The sequence below is a fragment of the Berghia stephanieae genome, chromosome 4, assembly GCF_034508935.2.
Source record: "Berghia stephanieae isolate SIO BIC M18660-M18661 chromosome 4, UCSD_Bste_1.3, whole genome shotgun sequence".
In the NCBI taxonomy this organism is placed as follows: domain Eukaryota; kingdom Metazoa; phylum Mollusca; class Gastropoda; order Nudibranchia; family Aeolidiidae; genus Berghia; species Berghia stephanieae.
The window spans coordinates 88,138,750-88,165,555 of NC_088363.1; the positions used below are offsets into that span (position 1 = coordinate 88,138,750).

At 33.9% G+C, this 26,806-nt stretch overlaps 2 protein-coding genes across 3 annotated transcripts in view; one reads left to right on the plus strand and one right to left on the minus strand.

Annotated features, from left to right (window-relative positions):
• Positions 1-1,064: 1,064 nt before the first annotated feature.
• Positions 1,065-16,721, minus strand: LOC144971496 (sorting nexin-6-like). The gene is made up of 13 exons (XM_078912462.1): positions 16,569-16,721; positions 13,593-13,835; positions 13,208-13,338; positions 12,796-12,871; positions 11,584-11,667; positions 10,758-10,832; positions 10,423-10,453; positions 9,843-9,927; positions 8,949-8,988; positions 8,131-8,217; positions 7,793-7,882; positions 6,514-6,579; positions 1,065-5,822 (listed from the first exon to the last, which is right to left on the minus strand). The coding sequence occupies exons 1-13, from the start codon at positions 16,572-16,574 to the stop codon at positions 5,682-5,684; spliced, it is 1,155 nt and encodes a 384-aa protein (XP_078768588.1). The 5' UTR covers positions 16,575-16,721; the 3' UTR covers positions 1,065-5,681.
• Positions 16,722-16,787: 66 nt separating this feature from the next.
• The window catches only part of LOC144971497 (nuclear pore complex protein Nup98-Nup96-like), a 36,354-nt gene continuing 26,335 nt past the window's right edge, over positions 16,788-26,806 (plus strand). Inside the window, exons 1-10 of one of the 2 annotated variants that reach the window (XM_078912463.1) lie at positions 16,788-17,607; positions 20,359-20,382; positions 20,670-20,825; positions 21,482-21,607; positions 21,957-22,189; positions 23,086-23,257; positions 23,798-23,946; positions 24,600-24,719; positions 25,634-25,790; positions 26,258-26,458. In XM_078912463.1, the coding sequence (XP_078768589.1) occupies positions 17,556-17,607; positions 20,359-20,382; positions 20,670-20,825; positions 21,482-21,607; positions 21,957-22,189; positions 23,086-23,257; positions 23,798-23,946; positions 24,600-24,719; positions 25,634-25,790; positions 26,258-26,458 (1,390 nt within the window). In that variant the 5' untranslated portion in view covers positions 16,788-17,555. The remainder of the gene's footprint in view (positions 17,608-20,358; positions 20,383-20,669; positions 20,826-21,481; positions 21,608-21,956; positions 22,190-23,085; positions 23,258-23,797; positions 23,947-24,599; positions 24,720-25,633; positions 25,791-26,257; positions 26,459-26,806) is intronic. The other variant, XM_078912464.1, reaches the window with a different exon arrangement.

Sequence of the window (26,806 nt, forward strand, 5' to 3'; positions counted from 1 at the left end):
GTCTTCTTAGTCTAGCTATGCAATATTTAAAAACAACATCAAAAACATAAGATACAAAATCAATGGCATCACTTTGTAACAAAACGAACTGCTTCATTATATAAAATAGGATTGAAGCAAAATCGTGGTATAATACATGATTTAAAACGAGCATTTATTACTATTTTTTTTGGTGGTAAATTGTAAAGAGGCACAGCAGTTTGGTATGTAAAACATGGAAATGAAACAATCATTCTATCTAAGTTTTAAATCATAATTAATACGTATAACGGTGAACAACAAGAATGCTTTGAACTTTCACTTTTTAACTCGATTAAATAGGGACCAAAGCAATAAGATTTCATTTAGATGAAAAGAAATGAATTATTCAATACTTTATCAGACAGGGCAAAAATAAAATTACAAGAGAATTACACATAATAACAAGTTTTAATTTTTGTACTCCGTATATCAGAAGTTCCTTAAAATTCTTTGGTGCAGGCTAACAATGGTCAGATATGGTCTCAACCATCTTAATACATTTTACAGATTATTTGGAGTAAATTTCCCGCTACCAGATACCAATTAGTTTAGTCCTTTTGTCTCGACATCCAGTGAAAGGCTGCATACAAGAACACAGCATAAAACTGTATACAAGTCACCTACTGCATAGTGGCCATTAAATTTAAGTCAAAGGCATATTGAGGCGATTCTTAAAATCTACCTATATGTATAATGCACTAATTTTCACTTTCACTGTCATTATCAACTATTTACGTAAACGTAAGAAAAGTCAATTGTCAAATTGAAAAATATAAAAAGATTTGAAATGCCCATCAAAGGCCATAAATTAATGGCAACTCAGTATTCTAACACTTACTTTATATTAAATTCATAATGTATGCTATCAAAATAATAAGGATTTTTCGTGCATCTCATTGAAAATAATTACTTTTATCTAATTGTCTTCAGACATTAAAAAATTATTAACTGAGTTATAGATTCTGTCATTTTAAACAGTCTTTTCACTTAACACTGGCATTCACTCCAGAGGGCATTATTTATCACAGTTTAGCCAGTAGTTGTTTTGTTTTTTTTGTTGTTTTTTTTTTTGGCGTTTTTTATTTTATTTATTTTTGTTTTCTGCTTTTTTTGTGTGTGTTAAGCTGATATAATAGGGCCTACATACAATAATGCTCCGAGTCTAAATAATAAATGCATCAAGGTATAGTCTCAGCTAATTTGTAAAAGCAAAGCACCGTCATTATATACACACGTAAATACAAGTCTGGAACTCTGAATGAATGAAGCAAAATACATGAATTCAACACCAGCAATCTGAATTCAAGCCTGGAAATTCAACAAACAGATTTGAGCTTTTCTGGTTATTCTTTTATTCTACATAAATTGAATTAAATCTTTCATCAGGCAGTACAAGTTGATACCTTGGCATTTTTATAAGGAATATTGATATTATACATCACTCAATGTGAGGACTGAGGGTCAATATTCTTGAAGAAATTTTGAAAAAAAACCATTGCTTTTCCCGAAGCTCGTATATCCAGATTGACAACAACATTCAAGCGCAAAATCTAAAAGGTTCTTTCATCCCATCATTATTTGAAATATAAGTAGACTAGTCCTTCAAAGCCATAAGTCTCATGGAGCCAGTAATAATTGCTTGCTTCCCTTAGATGGATCACTATATCGTTAGTATTTTCTGCTGGATTTTACTGACCCAGCTACCCGATTAATACTAAATGGACAGATGGGTAAGAAAGAAATCGCAACTACATCTGTGGCAGATATTAGTCTCTTATTTGAAATGAAAAATGGAAATATAAAGGAGGTTTTTTCTCAATAATAATAATTTTCAAATAAGGAACTACATACAACTTAAGAGTTATGATATCTATTTGCAGATTGTAATAAGATATTGGAAAAAAGACCTCAACAATTAATGGATCAAAAGTAGAGAAGCAACATTTTAGCACCTGATATTGATCAATAATATATACACTTTTTAAAAGCCATCAAATATATTTTTATATTTCATTCTCAAATTGTTGTATTGATATGCCTTACTTACATGGAAAAAAAAGTAGAGCTTTATATATATATATTTTCTTCTATAATTATTAAAACAGAATCCAATATTTACATTTTAAAAGCTGGATTTGAATAATTTATATATCAAATGTACATTAAGTAGATAATTTAATGCTTTATCACGCACATAAACAAATGTAACTTTTAACAAACAATTTATTAGGGCAATGAAATGAAAATTAAATAACGTATTGAGGTCACTTTATAATGGGCTTATCTTTTTGAGAAATAAACATTCCAACGTCCTAGCTCTTGTTATACACAATGGAAAATTTCAAATTCAGATATCCCATGCGTAACAGACTGAAAGGGAAAGACCCTTTAAAACTTCAGTTATGTAAAAATTAAAAATGTCTCCCCCGGGATTGGAATGTTTGTTTTGTTTTTAAGGATTTTACGGCGCTTGCAAAACATTAACAGCACCGGTAAAAAGGATGAAAATGGGATAGTAAAAAGTTCTAGAATTACAATTAAAATACCCAAGAAAATGGAAGACAAAGGGGAACGAGTTCAAATAGGAAACAGATGTAGATTCCAAGAGAATACTATCATTGTGCCTACTTTGACATGACCTAAACGTCTCATCCTGACACAAGCACAGGTTCCCATTTATAGGAAGACACTCAAATGTTTACAAATCGTCCATATGTAAAACAAAAATAATACAGTGCATAACAGAGAGATAATTTATGAGACAAAAATTATCACCTCATAAAACTCAACTGTACATTACACTGTTTCCCTCCCAGCCAGGGTGTCCGGCTGAGCCAGGATAATACCAAGTGCGTAATCTCATTCCAAGACAAAAAAAAGCATGTTGGAAAACAGATACAGGGAAATAGAAAACACAGTGTCTCTCTGCCCACTATGGGAGGTCAGAAGCCCCACCCAGCGGGATTAGAAACTACGACCCCTCAATCCAAAAGGCAAGCGACTTACCTCCACCCCAGACGTTCAAACTGCCAAATATATTCAAAAGTAAGAACATTATCCTAAAAAATAAAACTTAAATAATTAATTTTATTGAGCTAATTCTTCAAAATTTTTGGTTTGACCTTCTTTCAACGGATAATATTAGTTTGACTCATAAACTAAACAATAAAAAATATAGTAGATAGACACATTTATATTTATACACCGTGATCAATGTGCTTCGCATTGCTTCATTTAATTCCCGGCAGGCAATATGGGGCAAAAATTCCATTACATGTTGTAAATGTTGCCTACTCCTCCCTTAATATTAGTCATTGCCTAAAGTTAGCTACTTATTCACTCCTGAGTTGAATGTACCAGGTGACAATACATGGGCAACGTTAGTTGCAATTGACAATAAAGGAAAAAGGAGGAGGAGGAGTACAAAGAGGGTACTTGTGGACATGTCCAAGCATTCTCTTCGTCACTCCTTTTTCCTTCCATATTACAGATTAATCCACACAATCTCAAGCTGCTCTCGTGAAAAATGAAAGACTAGTGTACTGTTCAAGATGGAAGCTTGCTTCCAATTGATCTAATGAATAACACATCTGACTAGATAACACAAAGGTCAAGGCCCTTCCCCAAAGAAAGCTAGATTGATTTTTACTTTGCAATTTTTTTCTTTCTTCTTTTATTTATTCAATTCTGTTGGGTTTTTTTCATGCGTAGTCTAAGACTGTATAACACCATTTTCCACAACCCTGAATTGAGAAAATTGACATACATTTCATGTTTCATAGTAATCTCATGGATTGAATGAATGGTTTAGTTGAAAGACAGAGTTTACAATGACATTTTCATGGCACATATAATATCAAAAACAAAGCATCTGATTGAACAACATCTTTCCCACGCAATATCTTATCCTAATAAAGAAAAAGCTTACAATATTTATCAAATTAATCACATCCTTATAAATATTCAATCGGGTAAAATCTATGAACAAAATATCTTTATTTATTTATTTATCTGGCTATTTTACACCTATTTTTGCTGTTATGCCCTAGCATAATTTGAAATAAGTTACCCGCAATATTCAAAGTTGCCATTATTTCTTTGCTAAAATAATTAATTACAATTGATGGAAACCAGAGCTAAATAGTGAATAATTATTAATAAATTTAAAATTTCATTATATCCAAACATCCGATGAGTAATGTTGTGTCCGAAAGAAGAAGGTGGGAAGAAGAACATGGGGGGGGGGGGGGGGGGGGAACTTGAAGAAAATTGCACAGTTTCACAAATAGCATGAATAGTCTGAAATTATGTCCTTTAGCGGGCAGGGAACCCTAGACATTTATAAACGAACCACCAAACAAACTAAAATGCCAAAAGTGTATCACGTGCTGCCCTAAAGATAAAACTGGGAATTAACTGCCAATAGAAAATGCCTAATTTAGGACTCAAACAATGACATCTAGTCAGATTCATCAAAATGTATTATATTGTTTAAATCATTTCTCCTATTAGTAATCTTGTCATAACTGCAGGAAAAATTAAAAGAGCATGATGGGATAGCCAAAATATTGTAGATCAAAAGTTTCGCACTAAAAGAAAAATAATACAAAAGAAAGGTGGCTAACTCAAACAGAGAACAGAATGCCAATAAAAATATGTCAAAAGTTTCCAGTCTAAAAAAATAATGAGCCTAGCAAGATAAATATACTCAAATATTTATGAAATGAAAATAAGTAAAAATAACATATTAGAGAAAGGCGATTTAAAGAAAAATAATATCTACCTGAAAAAAGATCATCCATGAGATGGCTATGGACATAATATTTTATTCAGAGTTAACCAGCCATATCAAAACAGAAGAAAATGTAAGACAAAGGAGCCTCTAACCAGCCATATAAAAACAGAAAAAAAATTAAGACAAGGAAAGAAGAGTAGATCAAAACAGCATCTCATCAATGGGTTTTGTTGTAATAGAATATCAATATGAAATATGATTTACGAATAAATTTCATCGCCCAAAGACGATGCAGCATATATCAATATCTGCTGTCATTTCATCCAACAAGACTTTTTGGATAAATCCAAATGAACTCAAACATAACAAGTCAATTTCACGCGCAACAACAAAACAAACACTCAAAAAAAACTATCATAATCGCAAACTCACGAGACCATACGTAAGTAATGATACACATAAATATAGCTGCTTCCCCACAAGCAATTTACAAATGAAACAATCAATGAAACAGTATAATTAATAGTTGTTTTTTTCTAGAAACCTAGGCCTTGTCATTCAAGTGTTGATATGTTTTCTTTTTTATAATTGAACTGTTGGGTAATGAGCAGATATGCCTTGTGCATCTTTACTAAGTGGTTTGGATAACTCAGAAAGGACAGTAAGTCACATGAAAAAAAGATATAATGACAGAGGAGAGCAAGATTGGAACCGTCTTAAAAAAATACCTAATCCCCATAGAGACGGAAAATAGTAGACCTATTCTTTTAAGAACCAGCATGGAATCCACATGGGACATAACCCTAGCACCCATCCAAATTTCTGGATGAAGATGAAAACTAGGTACTCTAAAACCAACTATTATTCACAGATATTTCATCACATTTGTTTACACATTCAAAACATGAATATGGCACTCAGGCTTTTAGACTTGCATCTCTAAGAGGGCTTTACGAGTGTGAAACAGCTGAGTATAAAAGTCCTGGGAAATCTTCATCTGAAGCTCTGCGTGAGCCGAAAGTGCATCTTCACTGTACTTCAAGCGCATTTGCTTGAAAGACTGGATCTGTTGAAAACAATACCCATATTATTTGACGAGAAATAAAATACACAAGAACTGGAACACCAGTTATTGAATAGCTGGCTGATTGCTGAATAAGCAGATGAACGAATAAATGAATGAATTAATTAATTAATCAATCAATCAATGGGTGAATGAGGAATGAATGAATGATTGAATGAATTAATCAATTAATAAAGAACGGACAAATAAAGTTGAATAAAGAATAAAATAGTTCTGAAAATGACGGAATAATTTCTTTTATCAAGGGTGAGTTAGCAAACATTTATTTTTGGCAATATCTAACATAAAAGGCAATATCTACTTCATTGAAGATGCTTTTTCATTCAGAATATACAAATCATAAAGTAAATTACTGATATAAAAAGAAAGATTTAAATGTTTTTCATAACAAAAAGACAATTAAGCGAGTGACGTCAAATATGAAATTGCCAAAGCCCTGAATTATTAGAAACCATGATAATAAAAATCAGCTTAACTGAAAGGCATGGTAAATCAATATGATGAAGAAAATCAAACATTATTTTTTGTGCATTTAACCCAATCTACTTCGAAAAAGTTCCCAGTTAAAACAAATATTGGTATTTACTTATATCCTAAAATATGTCTGAGGTGGGGTAACATTGTTATCCAAATTTACCCAAGAAGCCTTTCAATTAAATCTGAAATAACAAACCTCTCTCTTTCCTTGTTCTGTAGTTTTTTCATAATTCCCTTTAGCTGTATTGAACGCTTCTTCTGCCTGAAAAGAAAAAAAAATGAAATCCATTCATCTCTGTAAACATATTTCCAAAACTACAGAAAACTTCCAACCAGATATACGTCCAGGGGAAATAGAAATAAATAAACTACACACCACTGATTTTTCATAAACGAGGAAGCAAAAACCAGGAATACAAATGTTTCTTATCATTAAAGTGATCAATCCTCTTCTATGTAACTTTTCATGATCACAAATGGTACATTGGGCTAATCATGTGTACGTCTTAGATTCAGTCATCTATGCATTGTGTTGCGCATTATCTCGTGATTTGCATTCACAATTCAGAGGTAAATTATGAATTAACCATTACAAAAGTACCTAATAACAAAAATACAGATAGTGTAAAAGTACTCTCTCGTTAATTTATCTCTTGCATCGCACAAACAATTTGAGTCGTTCAAACTGCTCAAACAATGATCGACAGGATCCAAATAAATTAATGTGTTTAGTTAAAAATGCGTTCTTTTAACGTCCTAAATTGTGATCTTAATTTTAGACAAAAATAAAAATCTATTGTGCGGCTATGTGGTCTAGTGGTATGACACTCGCTTTCGGATCGGAAGGTCCTGGGTTCGAGCCTCGCTCGGCGCATAGTTGAGTCCTTGGAAAAGACTCTTTACTCACATTCTCTCACCGTACTCAGGTGTAAAATGAGTACCTGGCCGTTAACAGCGTTGTCTTTGTCCGAAAAATTGTAATATCGCCTAACAGGCGTCATGTCTCGTCCTACATGTTAAATGTTGCTGTTGACCAGGGACCCCTTGTAAAGCGCATTGAGCACGTTAAGTGGATATTGCGCTATATAAATGCTCAATTTTTTTTATTTTTAATTTTTAAAATCAAAACAAAAAATTAATAATACAAACATAAAAACAACCATCACTAATACCACCAAATTAAACATGAGATAATCAACAATTGTCGTTGAACTCTGTGCTTCCTTCACTTTGTGCCTCCCTCACTTTGGCAAGGGATTTTTAAATTAATTAATTAAAAGCTTAGCCCCATGTCTTGAAACTGTAACTTGAGTTGGTCTGTTAGATTGGCAATGTCAATGAAAAAACTTTACATTCACCAAACAGTAGATTGAAACCAGTTCATGCTGAGTTTAGGGAGCCCTAACCCAAATGAAAGTCATCATCATAATGCATCTCAGTATATTACGTTAAGTAGCAATCACAAATTAGCATACCGCCGCTTTTTTAGCTGGTTTTGCCTTCTCTAAAGCCTTTTCACAGCTGTTGAATTCATTCATATCTGTAATGCGTCGATAATGCATCTCCTGAATTAAAAAGAAGAAAAAAGAAAAATTCTAATAGTGGATATGATATCAAGTGTGCTAGCCATGTAACTTTTAGCAAATTTTAGTCACAACCAATTTATTTCACAAATATATTCGACTGTTTATTGTTTTGAAAACCTATTTTAAACATAGGTTGAAAAATATAAATATTCTTTGGAAGATTATACAATTTGTTAGTGGTATGGAGGAAGAAATAGGTATGTTGTATAACTGTAAATAAAACTCACTTTTAATGATTCACTGTATCTGCTCATGACATCAAAATAACAGCCTAAACCAGTTTCATCTTGAGTACTGCGTAATTCCCAGCTAGCCTTCAAATATAAAAAAAAAAAGAAATATGGATAGAAAGATCAACATGGTGCTATAAGAGTCAAACACATCATATGACCACCCAATGATGATCAATCCATCTTTGGTACAAAACAGCTATAAAATTGTTCTAAGTAACTATTTTTCTGTGATAAGCAATCCCTGAGACATTGTACAGTAAGATAACATCATTACAGATGCTCTCTCAATCTACGACTATAAAATTGAGGAACTGTGAATGCCTTGATTTCAACAGAGAAAAGTCAAAACTGTCTTGACTATTACTATTAAGGTGACTACTTTAAAAATTAGACAAAGAGTATTGAACTTTGATGTAAGTTTGGATGAGTCATAATAAAAATGTTTCAAGATATAATGACTTTTCACATCAGTTTCCAAATCGCTGCAGAAATCATAAAGCTCTATAATAAATCAAGTTTACAAGTACGCGTACACAGACTTGAAAGTTCTGAATAAACTAAAGCAATGCAATTGTGAACATCCTATAGAATTGGTAGATTAGGGCCTTAGCAGCTCACTACAATTAAATCATAATCGTGTTTCTGCTCCGATGGAGTTTTACATTTGAAGTCCGTATATTATTAGTTTTTGAGCTTAATAGATAATTAATAATTGAATTGTGTAACAAAAGGGAAGAGGCAAACTATATAAAAAATGTAAAAATAAAAAGCTCATAAAAAAACCCCAGAAAAGATAAGAAAAAAAAACTTACAGCCTCGTCTTCCACGCCCTCACTCAACAGCTTCAATATTCTGTTGAAAATTATAAAACATTGATATATCAGAATCAAAAACAGAGTGATGTATTATCCTGAGCGTACAGGAATTAAAAGATACGAAAGTCAGTAAAGATAAAAAATACGTGTTTTCAAGTCTATTTTAAAGCTTTGGTGGATGAACTATACGTGTTGAATGAAAATGAATCCAATTAAGAACTAAGAAGAATTTTATGAATCAAATTAAGAATTTTATACACCATCTGTGCAGTTCCAAATCATTATTTCCAAAAAAACAAAAAAAAGATAGTTATCAACTGTCTCTGATCGCAAAAATAAAGAGAAATATATAAATCTCTTTCTATTTGTGGTGTGCTGGTATTGTAAAAATAAAAAAAGGAAACTTAACTTGCATTTACTCTTAAAGAGCTTATTCTTGCTTTTTCCCCTTCTCATTTACATACCAAAAGAAGCTTTGTTAGATGTTTAGTTTGATTATAATTTTTGATGATTTTAAAATCATAAACTTTCAATGCCAAATCCTGCATACTACGTGTGTTTAAATATACATATAGTACACAATTTTCTCACTAGATCTTGTATATTAATCAAAAATATTCTGATAAACTCAAGTTGAACCATCAATCTTTAAAAAAGTAGAATTGCTGGAAATAAACTGTTGCACAATCTGTCGACAGCATCATTATGTACATGTACATATACACGAGTACATTTAAGTTGAAATACTATCTTTACTACGTGTATCATTATTGAAATCTTTAATCAATAGATTTTTGGTATTACTATTAATATTAAGAGCATTCAAGGGATTTTATCCTATTTTGCCCAATACCATATGTTATGTTATGTACGAGTGAAATAAAAATTTACTTGTTTAATTTGACCAACTCCTCATCTCTATCAGCGGTGCAAGTAGTTAGATCTGTTGCAACTGTTCGATAAGAGCTTGATAATCCTGATAAGACAACAATTCAAATTCATGTTTTATCTGATATAAGGCAATTCACAGCCGAAAAAGAAAATGCTATCATCATTTGGGTGGAAATTTCATTAGGTATATTTTACTATAGGCTATACAGAATTATAACAGAAATATAAAGGAAAGCCTAGTTTAGAAGGAAATTCGAAGCTTTGCAATCATTTGCAATTGAATGAAAACAATTTATATTAGATAAAGAAACATGACTTGCAAACAATATTATAATGTAACAGTTGTTGACGTTAACGATAAAAAGCACCATCAACAATAAGAATAAAAACACAATTAATATCAAAAGTAATCAGTATTTAGATTTGTGTATCAACATATACTTTAGGAACAATGTAAGCTTCATAATCATAATTGATAAAAAAAAAAGTAGCCCCCCGCCAACACCCAACAACAACAACAACAAAAAATATAAAAAAAACCCAAAAAAAATGTCCATTTGCCAAATCATCACGCACTTACGCCATTGTGATACGATCAGCCTGTTGAAATTCTAGAGAAAGAAGAAATAAAATATAATTATAAACTATTAATCAATCAATCAAATCATGTAAAAAGGTTGTTAAAGCAAAGAAATCTTTCTTTCCTTTAAAATGAGAAAAATTACATTTCACTTTACATCTCATCTCACAATGCAGCAAACCTTGTTCACTCCAGAATATTCGGTATCTTAAGGGATGCCCATTTCTATTTGTCTTACATTATGGTTAATAAGACTACATTCGCTAAAACGGCATAAACATTTAAATCAATAAGAAAATAAAATGGCAAATCATTATTTATGATATTACACTTACAGATAAAAGTTCTTTGGTACATTTGTTAAACTCAGCAGACATCTGTCTCTCCTTTGTGTAAAATTCATCCACATCCTTCATTTATTTATGAAAATAGAGAATATGTGTTGTGAGAGATAGAAGAGAGATACATTGTTAAAAAAATCCCCCCCCCCCCCAAAAAAAAAATCTTAATACTACCCGTATGGTTATATGCATCTAAATATTCAAAAGTAAAAAAATAAGTTTTAAAAAGGTAGCTTACAAAAAAATACCTTAATTTTATTTCTCAAAGGCAGCCCTAATTTATCAAAATATTGATAGCAATGATAAATCAATTGATATAAGCACGTTTCATCAACGCAAGATTTTGGTATCATAAATAAAAGTAGAATAACTTTGTTGAGTTGCATTAAATAGTAATCAATAAATAATTCCATACAGTGTTCAAGAATAAATATATGTTTATAGCCCCTTTCGATGTTGATTTGGAATATGATAAGTACCTAGTAATTAAGGATTTAGATTTAGACTTAAAATCTAAACATCTGAAAAATGTACATCAGTTTTATCTATTTATTTATCTTTATATTGTCATTATTATATTTTTTACTTTGATTTTAAAATATTATTATCCATTATTCAGCTAAACTGAGGACAAAGTGAAAAATTTAAGGCTCAATTTTATCTCTCACTTTTAAGAGCTCACAAAGAAATCACATTAACGTCAAGGAATTTACATGAAATATAACCATGCGCAAAAGTAACTTGACAATTTTTCTGTCTTGCTATCAGCATAAAGACTACAAAAAAAAACATTTCAATTAATATACAATATTATTATTACCTTGACAGATCCTTTTCTAGCATTATCAATAGCAGAACTAAGTCTTGTCATTAAACCTTTGTTTAGCCGAGCTCTAACGGGAGCCTAGAGAAGAATATAACAAATGAAAGATGCAAAATTGTGTATAAGTAAACAGTGTAACGAATGTAATAGAGACAATCCATAATTCTTAACTATATATTATATATGAATGTTTGTATTGATTATGCCCCTTGTATATCATGCTATTTAAAAGTGAGTTAATGCATAAAAAAAGCAACTCAGTCCTGAGTATGCTGAAGAAAACGTACTGTGTGCCTAATTTGAGCTTCTGAACTATTACTATGATGTGAGAGCACAAATGCTGTATAACATTTCTATGCAAGTTGCGGCACCACCCAGGTCACAACAGACAGTACTGGGAGTCTGCTAGTATCCAGAAACAATGTATCAAGTAAAAGTATATTGTAAATTTAACATTTTAAAAAGACAATACCTATGATCTTTTTTTAAGCTGCCCTGTAAAATTTCTACACACACACACACACACACACTCATGGCGCTGCAAGCATGCAGGTGCATGAACAAATTTTTAAAAAATCAAAATAAGAAAAAGTATCAGTGTTAGCATGGGGTGACAGATAAATAAATAATTCAATCATTATCACCATCCAAAACGAAATCATCATTGGAGAAAGCAACATTCTCTAATGAATTGTAATCGACAAAAGCTTGGCCATATCTAGAAGCTTTGGGATTGTTCATCATCCATCGTGGCTTGTGCTCTTGAGCACGTTGCCAGGCAGCTGTCTCCACGAATCACGAACCTCTGCGTGCACATGAAATCTGTTTTGCTTTTAAAATCTCATTTAGCCATTCTTAGGTTATTTAAATATGTCATTCTTTGTCTTCCTCTAGCTCTCTTTCCTTCGATAATCCCAAATTGTTAATGGGGTTGTTAATGAGATTGTTAATTTGTTTCATTTGAATTAAGTTATTTCCTTACATTAAAAAATGTTTGAATAAGATATTAAATTGCATCATCAGGAAAGGTGTAAAGAAGATGTAAAAAACAAATTAACCTAAGTTTATGCATTAATTAAATAATCAATAAATACATTTAAATAAATACATAATCACATAAACTAATTAATCAACCGATAAAAATTAAATAATACATGAAAAAACAAAACAGATAAAAGTATAAAACAAATAAGTAAATTTATTCAATACCTCCTTCTCAGCAAGAAATTGGGCCAAATTCTGGTCTTTTCCAAACAACGGGTGTTTCAACATATGAAGAAGATATCTGTTGGCAAAGAAAATCTCATCTCAAATCAATATCAACAAGTGAATCATTTTTAAAAATTACAGAAATCATTTGATATTATGCAAACATATCCCCTAACTACCGAATTATCATCATCCTTACCTCCTTACATTTTACATGAAAATGATGAGGATATTTGATTTTTTTTTCATATTCAAATGTCTACATGTCTTATGAAACTAATGGTATTGTAATAAAGGATGAAAATGTTTTTTTTAAAACGTCCGTGTAAAAAGACACCTTAAACTATTATAATAAGTAGCAATTATATCCACTCCATTCTATCAAATCTACAAGAACCTTTTATAAACTTACATATGGAGAGTTTTACAATCTAGGTCAAATTGGTCTCCTTTCAACACCTTGGTTTGGTCTCCCAGCTGCTTCTTGGAAATACTCTCAGCACTTTTAGGATCCGACAAAGATTTCATAGGCAACGGGGGGATCTTATATAAAATGCATAGAAACATTGATGGAATTGGAAGATATTTTTTTTAAATGATGATTGATTGGTGATAATGATGATGATGATGATGATGATGATGATGATGACGATGATGATGATGATGATGCTGATTAAATGATGATGATGATGATGGATGTGAATGTGAATATGATTTTATTATTGATAGTGTTGATGACTGTGATGATGATGATGATGATGATGATGATGATCATGATGACGATGATGATAACTTACAATAATTCCATTAGTCTCGTTGTTATTGATTAAATTATGATGAAGCCACTCGAAATCTTCATATTCTCTGAGAATGATGTTTGTGTCATCAGACCCTGCCTTTTTCACCTGCAGTGTAAACATCACACTCTCCCCATGCTTTACAGCTCCTTGAACAGTGACATTGTACAATGGGAGTCCAACTGATGTTTCTGCGTCATCTCCGTTCTGCTCTGTGTTTGGTACCTCGTTTGTTTTTTCTTCCTATATCATGAAAAAAAAATTAAAGCTATATCATATGACAAGACTCAAAGTCAGCAGCAATACCTGGTTACAGGAGTGGGGACAAAATTGGGTTTTTTTATAAGTATGTGTTGTTTTTTTTAAATATTGCACACAATTTTTCATGAATTATTCTCATATCAAATTAATAAGAAATATAACTTGCAGACCACACATGAAGAGGCTCTGTGTGCTTTAAATGAGGGAGAATGGTAGTACTGATTGAATGAAAAACACACATACATAACAAACACATGCGCAGTCACACACATGAAGACTAAGTCACACATACAAATTACAATGATTCTGTAGAATTAAATTCATGTTTCAGGTAAGATTTAAATCATTTAAGATCTTTTTTAATCTTTGGAGGGGGTGGGGGGGGGGGTTCAAATTTGTGGGGCTACAAAAGCAAAAGATCTTTCCCTAATCTTTTTTTTTTTTTTTACTTTTAGGTCAAGATAAAATCTGAATGTCTTGGTTAGAATGCAGCAGTCATTAGTGGTATGTTATGAGGATGAAATAGTTCTTTCATGTACAATGCTTTAAACCAAAAGTGGATATTTCAAATAATTTTCAACTGGCAGCCAGTGCAATTCTCTTAACACGGGTATTGCGGCTATGTGGTCTTGTGGCATGCCACTCGCTTTTGGATAGGAAGGTCCTGGATTTGAGCCTCACATAAGCTGTTTAGCGGTGTTTTTTTTTTTTTATGAAAACCGCCAAAGTTATGGGAAGTAGGCAGCAGTGGGGAGTGAACCAGGGACTCAGGAAAGTGTACACCAGTGGAGAGTGAACCTGGGACTATGGGAGATGGATACCAGTGGGAATTGAAGCCTGATTATGCACCAGAGGGGATTGAACCTGAGACTATAGCAGGCGAATAAAAACTACGGATATCCCAGCGTTTGTGTGATTGGTAATGTTGATAGGAATCAATTGAAATTGAATTGAGTCTAGCACAATCCCTATCTCATTTGTCATAAACCTCGAAATGAATGAGTTAATAAAATTGTCTTGTTCTTATCTTAGTTATGAAAGTTAAAGACTGGAAAAGAAGATATTTAAACTTTAGATGAAGTTATATTTAGACAAGCTCTAGAAATCTAGATGGCACTAATCAATCCTACCTTGAAACTTATGTTAATAAACACAACATATATTATATAGTGCTTTACAAAAAAATAAATTAATCAGACTGGATCATCCAGTGGATGTGCTTTACTTTACAACTCAGACATAAAGATAATAGAATGTATGAAAGAAAAAAACACACAATACATTGACAACTATATACATACTGACAAACACAGACACATTACTTTAATCCATAGCATAAGCTGTTTAGCGGTGTTTTTTTTTTTTTATGAAACCCGCCAAAGTTATGAGAAGTTGGCAGCAGTGGAGAGTGAACCTGGGACTATGGGGGAGAATATCAGTGGGAAATGAGCCTGGGACTATGGGAGATGGATACCAGTGGGAATTGAAGCCTGATTATGGGAGGTGTGCACCAGAGGAGATTGAACCTGAGACTATAGCAGATGGGCACCAATGGGGAATGAACCTGGGACTATGAGAGGTAGATACTAATGGAGAGTGAAGCCGAGAATGTGGGAACCAGTGGGGAGTGAACCCAGAAAGGTACTTCTTTTTCCCGAAACCTTCCAAAGTTATGGGAAGTAGATAGCAGTGGGGAGTGAACAAGGGACTCAGAGAAGTGGACACCAGTAGGGAATGAAGCTAGGACTATGGAAGGTGCTATCAATGGGGAATTAACACAGGACTATAACTATAAGATGAGATACAAATAGTGAGTGAACCCAGGACAATGAGAAGTGGATACCAATGGAGAGTAAACCCAAGGCTTACTAAACTAAGAAGATACCCTGTGTAGGGTGAACCCGAAACTATCTGAGGTTGAAACCAGTGAGGAGTGAACCTGGGACTATGGGAAGTGGACACCTGTAGGGAATGAAACCAGGACACAGAGATGTGGATACCAAGGGAGAATAAACCTGGGACAATGGGAGGTAGATACCACTGGGGACCAAAGCTAAGAATATGGGAGATGGGCACCAATGGGGAATGAACCTGGGATTATGGGAAGTAGATAGCAGCGGAAAATGAACCTGGGACAACGGGAGGTTTCAGAACAAAGAAGTACCCTTCTGGGTTCACTCCTCACTGGTGTCCAAATCCCATATTCCCGGCTTTACTCTCCCCTGGTATATACCTCCCAACTATGGCCCATAGTCCCAGGTTCATTCCCCATTGGTGCTCACCTCCTATAGTTTCAGGTTCATTCTCTTCATGTGCCCACCTCCCATAGTACTGGCTTCAATTCCCAGTGGTATTTATCTCTCATAGTCCCAGGTTCATTTTCCTCTGGTATCCTCTTCCCACATTCCCAAGTTCACTCCTCACTGAACTGGTGTTCACTTCCCACTACTACTACTACCCCCTTCCCATAACTTTGGACGGCTTTTGGACAGGAGAAAATAAATATATATCAAACAATCATCTATCTATGTCTCTAGTATGAGACCATCTAAAAGTCTCACCAAGACAGCGGCCACTAGATAGAGAGTCTAGAAAGATAGTCTGGTCCTGGTCGAGTGACACTCGTCACTCACTAAAAAAAATGGAAATAAATTTCACCATTGTCGACAGTCTGCAAATGCCTGTTTTTAAAATGATACAAATTTTCAGAAATACCTCCATAATTTCTTGCTGTGTGGATATTATTTTTAATGTGATTTTTTTTCCCCAGTTGCACCTTTATTTTTTTGTAATTAGTCAAACACTAATATTATGACTCGTGATGAGATGGTTTGTTGTTTACATCGAACCCCGGAAGGGGCGGTATCCGAGAACAGCCCTCAAGAGTTCATAGGTCAAAAATAGTTGAAAGGTTGAAGTTTACTCATCCGGATCGCTCTTGTATGGTTCGGAAAAATATGGATCTTTCTTGGGGAAACGAGCAAAAACCGAACGAAGTTATTTTAGTCAACTGAGTCATTTTTATGTCCTATAATTATTCTCTGGTTTGACATGTGTTTAGATTTCTTCTAAATAAGTACCTCGTTTGCCCATTAACCTGTATATTCAATTGGAATTAGGATAAGAATCACATTCAATTTCGTTCGATTGATGAAACATTCCATAATTTTAATCGGAAATCGCCATGTTTTCCTTTCACACACTTCCAGAAGCGCAAATTATGGCTGTGGTTCCCCGAATTCTGTGGCAATATGCGGCTACAACTGCTTAAAGCTGGATATAAAGACAGAAGAAAACAAATTACCTGCTGGAATCTATATAAGGATCAATCGTGCTTTTTTAAAGTAATTGGAATAGTGTATATTGATGCAAGGAACCACTTAAAATTTTGAAATTACAAAATTATTCTGCGATTTCGAAACCGAAACCTGAAGACTTGAACTTGCGATGGTGTCGTTGTGACTGATAACAACACGTTGAATTTTCACTCCATGTAAATTTTATATTACCACTGCCATAATTTTATTAAAACGAAGGATATCATGGTGCATGTGTGAAAGTGATTTGTGTACTGCTGTAAGGTTTGGCGTGGAATCAATTGAATTGAGTCCAGGACCAGCACAATCCCTCTGATTCTGATCTGTCACAACTACGACCACCTCGACATTAATTCCCAAAACTGACTAAGTCTGAGGTTCGGAGATGTTTGGTGCAAACAAGTCCACTGGATTTGGTGGATTTGGGACTTCAACATGTAAGTTTAGTTGGCTACTGTGAGTCACAGTCACAGTTTTTTGTTTTCGCTGTGACTGCTGGGACTGTGATTAGAATTTGAATTAGGTAATTTGGTAAAAATAAAGTAAAGTAGTGCTTTCAACACTATTCTAATGATAACAAAATTGTGAAAATCAGATAAGCAGAAGAAAAGTTAGTAAAGGCTGAAAAATGGTCTGGCCATTTGTTTCAGTTTCAGCTCACTGCTGGAGTGCCAAATGGATGTTTACCCCCAAAGTACCTACTGAGATTATTGATATATTGTCAGTCACTGTCTGTCAATAATGGACAATTATTCTGTCAATAATGAGTGTGGTCGGTTTTCTCTTTTCTTTCTTTCCTCTTTTTTCTTCTTTCTCTCTTCACTCATTCCCTCTTTTAGTATTAGTATGGACCGTGCGAGTTGGTAAATTGTCAACTATCTACCATTAACTGCCACAAACCGACGTCAATTAATATTTACACTCAAACTCATTTTCTTTCTCTCTCACTCTCATTTCCTCTCTTTGCCTCAGACCTTGTCAACAGACGGTAAATCGTCAACTATTTACTCTTAACTGCCACAGATTGATCTTGTTGCACAAATGCTTGTCATGGCATGCTGGGGAGTCTCTGGTCTGTCTTCCCACCCTAACCTGTATTCCTTGTAAGCTGCATAACATCAGGAGTTGAGCTGCAGATGCATGTTCCTCATATAATTAATTTTTTTATAGGGTTTAGTCAAGTAGCCTTCATTTTGTCTTTCCCGCAGTCTCTTTCATGATTGACGGTCACCCATTCCCCGCCACCTACTGTTTCCTGGCTTTCAGTTATTCTTTCTGCTTAAAGGGCCATATTTCATAAACAGAGGATCGTCACGTCCTGGGTCATTTGTGTCGATGAGAGATTCTGTGGGCCTTAAACAAAGGGATACCAGCCCTTTCCCCTAAAAATTTCAATTTTTTAAGAAGGATACGTGATTACAATCAATCACAGATAGTCATGCAGAAGACATGGGCCACAGGCCGACCAAAGAGGGAGTATAGAAGTGTTAAAGTTACAGCACTAGGAAACAAGTATGAGCTATAGGGGTAGATTAAGAAAAGTAAGGACATACAGAGGACACCACACTACAGACACACTACAGAATGAGTGAGGTGGGTGGGTGAGGAGCAGAGCACAAATGTTTTAAGTGAATTGTGTGTTCCTTATTATCGGAAAACAACAGTTATTTTAGTTTTGATATGATTTTAATTCATCTTGGAATTCGTGAAAAGATTATAAAAATTGAAAACATATGCCAACGACTGCAACTTGACTCCTTGGCAGTTGATGAACGGTCAACTACCAAGGACTCGCATCCTTGGCAATTGACACTTCCTTTTGTGTAAAAAATTTTCTACCAACATGTCTGTGTATAATATAAAGCCTAGCTTTTTCTTATTGCCAGACAGTGTCAAAATTGTGAGGAAATCCAATCTTTTATTATTTTATTTTTTTTTGTATTGAAATTTTATACGGATTTGTACTTGGGGTTAAATTGTCTTTTTGTATCACCGGTACATCTCTCACAGGTAAGATCAGTAGATGCCTTTGGGAAGGACTTTGGTAGTTTCACAGGATGCCTAAAGAGAGGATTTTTGTATTATTATCGAGGGGAGACCCCAACACCCCGGTTTAGTATAATTTGTCTTGAGTTGAGGGTAGACAAAACAATTTTTTATCAGTTGTCACTGTTGCAGTGTACTTTAACCCTAGCTACACTACTCACTTCATTGAATTCGCATTAAACAAGTTTACCACACAACCTGGAAAACCGGGAATTTAGATTTTGTTTCTCAAGGCTTTGAAAACCGGGAAAGACATGAGTTTTATCCAAATCCTTGAAAAAGTGGGAAATTTACTTTAAGAGAATAAAAAATGCCAGGAGGGTCATAAGTGATAAAGGATCCATATTAGTTAGTTTTGTTGGAGCAAAGTTCAGGTTGACAAAGATCTGATGTTATCAGCCCAGCAAGGTAGAAAAAAAAAAAGTACTTTAATCACGAAAGAAAAGGAACAAGTGAAGAAATATTTTGAAACGGAAGAACTTGGATGATGATAATCAGATATTGAAAAAGAGAAGAAAGCCCTCAGGAACGGATCTTGCATTTGTTTAAAAGGAACATGATGAAGAGGCATCCGAGGTAGCGGAAAAGTTAATGGACGTCTCTCTCCTTGCTAAGGCAAAGAATATCGTGTGTGACCCCCAAAAAAAATCACTTCTGACATTGAGGAGAGATGCAAATCCCTGACTGACTCATTGAGATAGTTCTAGGTGGTTTTTTTTGTTTTTTTTTTGTTTTGTTTTTTTTTGGTGTGGATGTAAATATTGTTTTAATGTTGTTAAATATCATTTCTCTGACCCTTAAAAATTTTGAATCATGAAGTGTCTGGAGTAGTTGGCAATGTACAATGACTTGTATAGGCATTAGGCAATATGAGGACTCGATCTATTTCCCAGACTATAACTTGGACTTTTTCGGTAAACTTGACGGATTTGTGGTATGTCGTGCACAACCATGAAAATATCCTTGAAATAGCTTGAATATTTATAAAATTTAGGTATGGAAACTCTTATTAAAAATGTTACAGGTTGGGTTGGTTTTTAAAAATTTAAAGTATAGTTTCTGAATTTCAATTTAGTGGTATAGTTTCTAGATATCAATTTGATTTTATGTTTTTGATTGACCTTTTTTATTCCATATTCCAGCTGCCTTTGGGAGTCTTGGTTCAGGTATGTTGTTTTTTATTTAGATATTATATATTTTTTATTTTCAAATTATCATTATTCATTATCAGTTCTTATCTTATATCATGAAGCGATACTGTTTCCAATACTCCATAGGGGAGTTGTGCATGTATAATGTATAGTTTTGTCACAGGTATCTCTGTTATGATTTGTTTATTACGAATGGGATCATTTCAATATAACTAGATCTTTTTATATATTATACTAAAAGTTTAACATAATTCATGGTAATGATAATTTGTGTAATTCATGTATTATTTTCTAATCAACAGCATCTACTGGCTTTGGTGGTGGAACATCATTTGGAACACAGAATGCTTCCAATTTATTTGGTGGGGCGAGTACCTCACAAACACCAGGAGGTGGTGGCCTATTTGGACAGACTCCAAGCACAGGGTTTGGGACTCAACCGACTGGCGGTGCCTTCTGTAAGTCATAGATTTTTTACTTATTCCTTGGTTTCTTTAATTTATCTTTTATAAGATATAGAATATCCTTAAACTAGTTTCTGTTCAATGTGGAATGTCACCTTTCATTGGAACATGGTTCTCAGGAGTTTTATGTGGTTGTCTGGGTTTTGTGGGGATGGGGTAACATTCAATAGTTTTTCTCTTATAGTTTCTTAATCAATGATTCTCAACCATTTGTACTGACAGATCGGTAAAGTGAAAACAAAATTTCACTGACCGACCGTAAGCAAAATCAATACTGAATATTTTCATATTGCAAAACTACAGGTTAGTAAAATGCTTTTCTGTCCATTTTTTAAAAAGTAAAAGCAAAAATCATTGATTGGATGAACTTTTTGAAAATAGGATGAAAGTTTTAACTTCCCTGAAATCTAAGACAATTATCATTAAAATCACACAAGCTCCGTTTAATAAAGCCTGAAGAAATCTTTGAAATATGTGCAGAGGGATTTGAATTAGACATGAAGTAATAAAGTACCTTTCACATCCACATCTTGTTTACTAGTATCAGGAATCTCTTTTTTACTGAACCTCAAATCTACAATATAGGTCTTTACCCCCCAATCAATAATGACAATGATAACAGAGAATATGAATTTCAAAATTATTTGCAGCTTTTGGAGCAACCCCAAGCTCTAACAGTGGTTTATTTGGGAGTACAGGACAAACAGGAGCTGGATCGCTCTTCTCTACACCTGCTTCAGGGTCTAGTTTTGGAACCAAGCCAGGAGGGTTTGGGGGTAAGATATATGTTTTTGTGACATTTTGAAACACCCTTCTCATTCATCTGTAAGTTTGCATTTTAATTTTATTTAACTGTTATATCAAATAACTTAAATAAAACTTCATGACCCCTGCTATATTGTGCTTCCTCTGTCAGTGAAAAAAAATAAAAAAATTTAGGGTTATCACTCAATTAAGAGGATATTTGGGAAAGGAAAAAAGTAACTAAGGCCTTTGCAAAAGCTTGCAATTAAAGGAAAGGAAAGTTTTTTTATTTTTGAAAACATTTAAAGTGGGAAGGAATTCCTTGTTTTACTCCTCTGTTTTATTAAAAGCATTGTTTTTTAATTTTTTAAATTCTTGCAGGTTTTGGAGGTGCTACAACCCAGGCAAGTACAACTGGTCTGTTTGGAAGTGGGTCTACCGGTACATCATCATTCTCTTTTGGTGGTGGCACACCATCACAAGGGGGCACAACCATTCCATTCAACCCTCCAACTGGTCAGGACACCGTGATGAAAAGTGGTGTCACCAACAACATCAACACCAGACATCAATGCATCACAGCCATGAAAGAATATGAAAGTAAATGTATTGAGGTGAAAATGGGTTTTCTTTCTTTCATTTACTGTTATTTTGAATTTTGTAAATCAATAGGACTTCAAATATTTTGGGTCCTTCAGAGCCATTGGGCCCATGGAGCTGGAGTTTATCCCAGATTCTATAGTGTGAAACGTACAATGACATTTGCTTACTATCATTTGGATTGGACGCTAGTCTTTTGCAAAGTACTTTCCACCAAATCTAACAGACCCAGCTAGCCATTCACTGCTGGGTGGGCAGGGGGGTCAGAAAAAAATGACAACTGCACCCGGGATCATTCTTGGTCCCTTTGAATGTGAAGTGAGTGCTCTACCAACCGAGCTACCAGGATCCCCAAATCTTTAGGAGGTGTTTGACTCAAATTTCTTCCAACCATGCACCATTACAATCAGGCGCCATCAAACAATCTGTATGTTTATGCCCCTCTTAAAATATCTGGGGGCCTTTTTTTTTTTTTATTATTTTTTTATTTTTTTTTTTTTTGCTTGTTTGATTTTTTCAACTACACAGAATATTTAAAACATTAATGCAACTATATTTTTGGTTGTTTTCAGTTTCAGAACGAATGATGTATAGTAAATTAGTCTCTAGTAATTTTTTTTTCTCATGTTAGATATGTCTTTATCTTTCTAAAATAAATTTTACCTGGCTATAACTTCATAGCCAACAAATATTTCATCATTTACCACAAATCATAATTGTCTTCACAATGTCAAAGATACAACTATAACGATGCATAAATAGCAGTTTTGGTTATTTTTAGTCATTTTACATTCCTAATCATAAACTGCATTGTAAGTGGATGGTTACACCCTAAATACATATGATTGGTAGTTTTGTAGTGAGTGATCTCATTTTTAAAATTTGTCTTTTTGTATATCTTTATTGACAGGAATTGCGTGTTGAGGACTATACGGCCAATCGTAAGTCGAAGCAGACAGGGTCAACAGCCACAGGTGGTCTGTTTGGTCAGACTCAGACCACTCAGGCATCCAATCCTGGAGGTTTCATGTTTGGTGGTGGTGCCACTGGCCTCGGTACCACTAGCTCAACTGGGTTTGGAGGTAATGCTGTTCTTTCTGATTGGGAGAGTTGTTTTTTTTTTTATTGTTTAGGGTCCTCTTGTCCTTTTGATTTTGGAATGTGGTTGGTTACAGACATTCTTGTTTGTTTTGTTTTTTTGTTGTTTTTTAAAATTAAATGAGTTTTAAAATTGCACTTTGTGAATATGCATATTGGCAATGTCTAATTCGCTTTGCCCTGTTTCCTCATGTAAGCAATATGCGTTTAATCATAATTTTTTTTTAATGCTTTTAAATATTCTAGTTGTTTCTTTTTCCTTTTAAATGTTTAATCTCATGGGTGCAAGATTTCCGGCTTAACCCAGGTTTCAGGCTTTTTGAAACAGTTTATAATTTGTTTCCGACATCTAGATCAGCTCAACATAATACCATTTTGAGACAGTAGGTCACATTTCAAGATTATGTTTCAGGCTTTTTGAATTTGTAGGAAATGGATTTCAGGCTATGTAATTGTATAGTTTCAGAATTGATTGAAATATGGCACAGTTAATACATTTTTATTTCCACCAATACTCTTTCAAGGTTTTGGTCAAGCAAGTTCTGCAGCTACCACCCCTTTCAATCAAAATAGACCACTCTTTGGAACAGCTACCACAGTGAATACAGGATTCGGGTTGGGATCTACAACAGGGACTCAACAGTCCTCTTCCTTGTTTGGAAACGCTGCTAAGGTGAGCGGTTAATCAGTTGACCATTTATGGGCCTTGCATTCAGACCTGTAAATATTCCATCTGAAGACGGAATTCCATACCGTGAGATATTTGGCCTTTATACCCCCTCCCACACACACACAGACACACCATCTCTTCAACTTTCAACTCTCCTGCAGCTCCTTTATATTAAGCCCATATAACCCTCCTGATTCCATCATGCCATCTAAACATATCATCTCATCTCAACAACAGTGTATTGTTTTGTTTTTTGTTGTTTTGTTTGTTTTAAAAATATTTTTGTTTTCAAGTTATACATAATTTGCACCCCTGTCAATATAAATTGGTACTTACCTTACATGGTAATTAATCACTATCACTTATATGACGTGTCTGGTGATATGGGGGGAAAAAGTTCAGTCTTTTTCATGATCAATCATTTACTGGTCTGCGCATGACATATTTGAAATATTATAATATAAAGAGATACTAAGTAGTTTATAATTCCAGTGTTCAACAGAATTCCAAAGCTTATCAAATTGCTCTTTTTATTTTGAGATAAATATAAAGATACTGATTCTCTAATGATACATGTTAAAATGTATAGACTTTGCTCACGTTAAGCTTTTGACCCTACCACTTGTATTTGTTTTATTCTTTCCCCCATCCAACAGCCTCTGTTTGGTGGAACCCAGACATCACAACCTGCCCTCGGTGGTGGCTCTTCATTTTTTGGTGCTCAGACTGGAGGAACATCTACATCAATTGGTGGATTTGGGACCAATACTCAAACAGTAAGTTAGCAATTATATTTGTTTTTTTTATGGATACTTAAAATCATCAAGGATGCAGATCTGCAGGAGATTATTGGATAGAATGATTTCATAATCGAGTTTCTGGTTTTCTACAGAAAAGAACCAATCGTTTTTAGCACGATGACTTGGGTCTGCCAATGGGTAGTCATCGGGGTTGACAGTTTTTTAAGCTATTTGGTATGTTAAAAGATGGGTTTAGCTTTTGGGCCATTCCATGTCAAGTGGACCAAATTTTCGGAACCACAAACTTGGCTCAATTGAAGATACTTATGAGACATGAAGAAAACCAAATTTTCAGTTCAGAATATGGATATTTTTACTTCAATGAACAACTTTACTCTAATTAAACAGAATATACTTGTTTTCACTCTTTAACTGGAAATCATGGAGAAATTGAATCAAGAGTGTTCTTGTGAAGCCAGATAAATTGAATAAAGATTTATTTCCATCATAATGGTGTGTTCACCATCAGGTTATATTTATTTAATATTTAAGTTTTCAATTCGGTCTTTAAAACAAACAACTGTTTTTAGCACAATGACAAAGGGTTTTAATTAAATCTTTCTTTGTAAACCGTCATACATTAGAGTCTCCAACCGTTGTATTATTGTATTGCATTCGTTAACTTTAAATAAACATACGTACTTCATCACTCCTTTCCTGGCCTTTGCCCAAGTTTGTCAAAGATGTTTTTAATGTTTATATTTTTTTCTATTTATTTGTTATTTAATCAAACTAATCTATTTTCAGTACATTTCTTCTTGAAGCCCTTTCTTTTCTTTTCTTTTCTCTTTTAGAAAATTATTTGAGAGGAAATATTCCTTTCATTTATTAAATACGTTTTTGAAGGAAAAATAATTGCTCTCTATTTTTTATTTTTTTTATTTCACCAGGGAGGTTTATTTGGTAGTAAGCCAACAGGTTTTGGTACTGCAACCACTTCAGGTGGTTTAGGAGGTTTTGGTACAGGTGGAGGTCTCTTTGGAAAACCAACAAGCACAGCATCATCTTTTGGCCTTGGGACGAATACCAGTACAAGTGGTTTTGGAGGTAAGGTTTCCTTGGCAGTCAGCTTTGGTCAGGTCTGTGGCGTTTTAATGACAGAATCAAAAACTATTTTAATGTAATGGATGAAATCAGTAAACATAGCTTTATTTTAGTCTAGTGTTTTATTTATTTGTATTGTTTTTTTATTGGGGGGGGGGGGGGGGGGTTTCTTCTTCAAATATCGACACTTTTTAAAGATAGGGTTCTCTTCGAGTTGGAATCAACCATACATATTCCCAAGCGATTGTTATGAGTTATAAAAATTATGAACCTGATTGTACAGGACTGGTTTATAGATTTTTTTACCTTGCACGATATTTATTGCCGAAAGATTAAATACTTTGCTCAACTGCCTGTGGTTGAACGCAGACAATGAATTTTATTTTTTTAGTGCTTTCCAAGTTATACATTTCTCTGTTTAGCAAGTCTGTATATAGTTTGTTTTTTTAAATTAATTTTTTTATTTTAAGCAGGTACATCTGGAGGCCTCTTCAACAAGCCTGGAGGGACTTTTGGTACAACTAACACAGGCCTCGGCACAGGTTCCCCATTTGGGTTTGGAGGAGGCCTTGGTACAGCTGGTACCAACACCACTTTTGGAGTAAACACTAGTAAGCCGAGTGCGTTTGGAGCAGGATTCAACTTTGGAACAACCAATGCACCAGCTGCTGGTAATTATATTTTGCTTTGCTTTACATTTTATATAATTAGTCTTACTTACACATTTTATGAAGTTTACTGAAAAGGGAAATGGAAGATTTAAAGATGGATGGTCTACTTTTTGTTTTAAATTTCTAGCTAAATCTATGACATGAAACCGTCACACAGAGGATCATTCAATGGGCATTGATATGTATCATTTAGTAAAGTTAATCTTCCACAGTATTCCAAGATTTTTGGATTTTCTCAGAAATATTCCACTGTTATCAAACATTTTCTTCTGATAAAAGCTCGGGTGATGGATCTGCAGAGAAAAACATGTCTTGTGTCATACTTTGACACTTGTGTTCATTTCCATT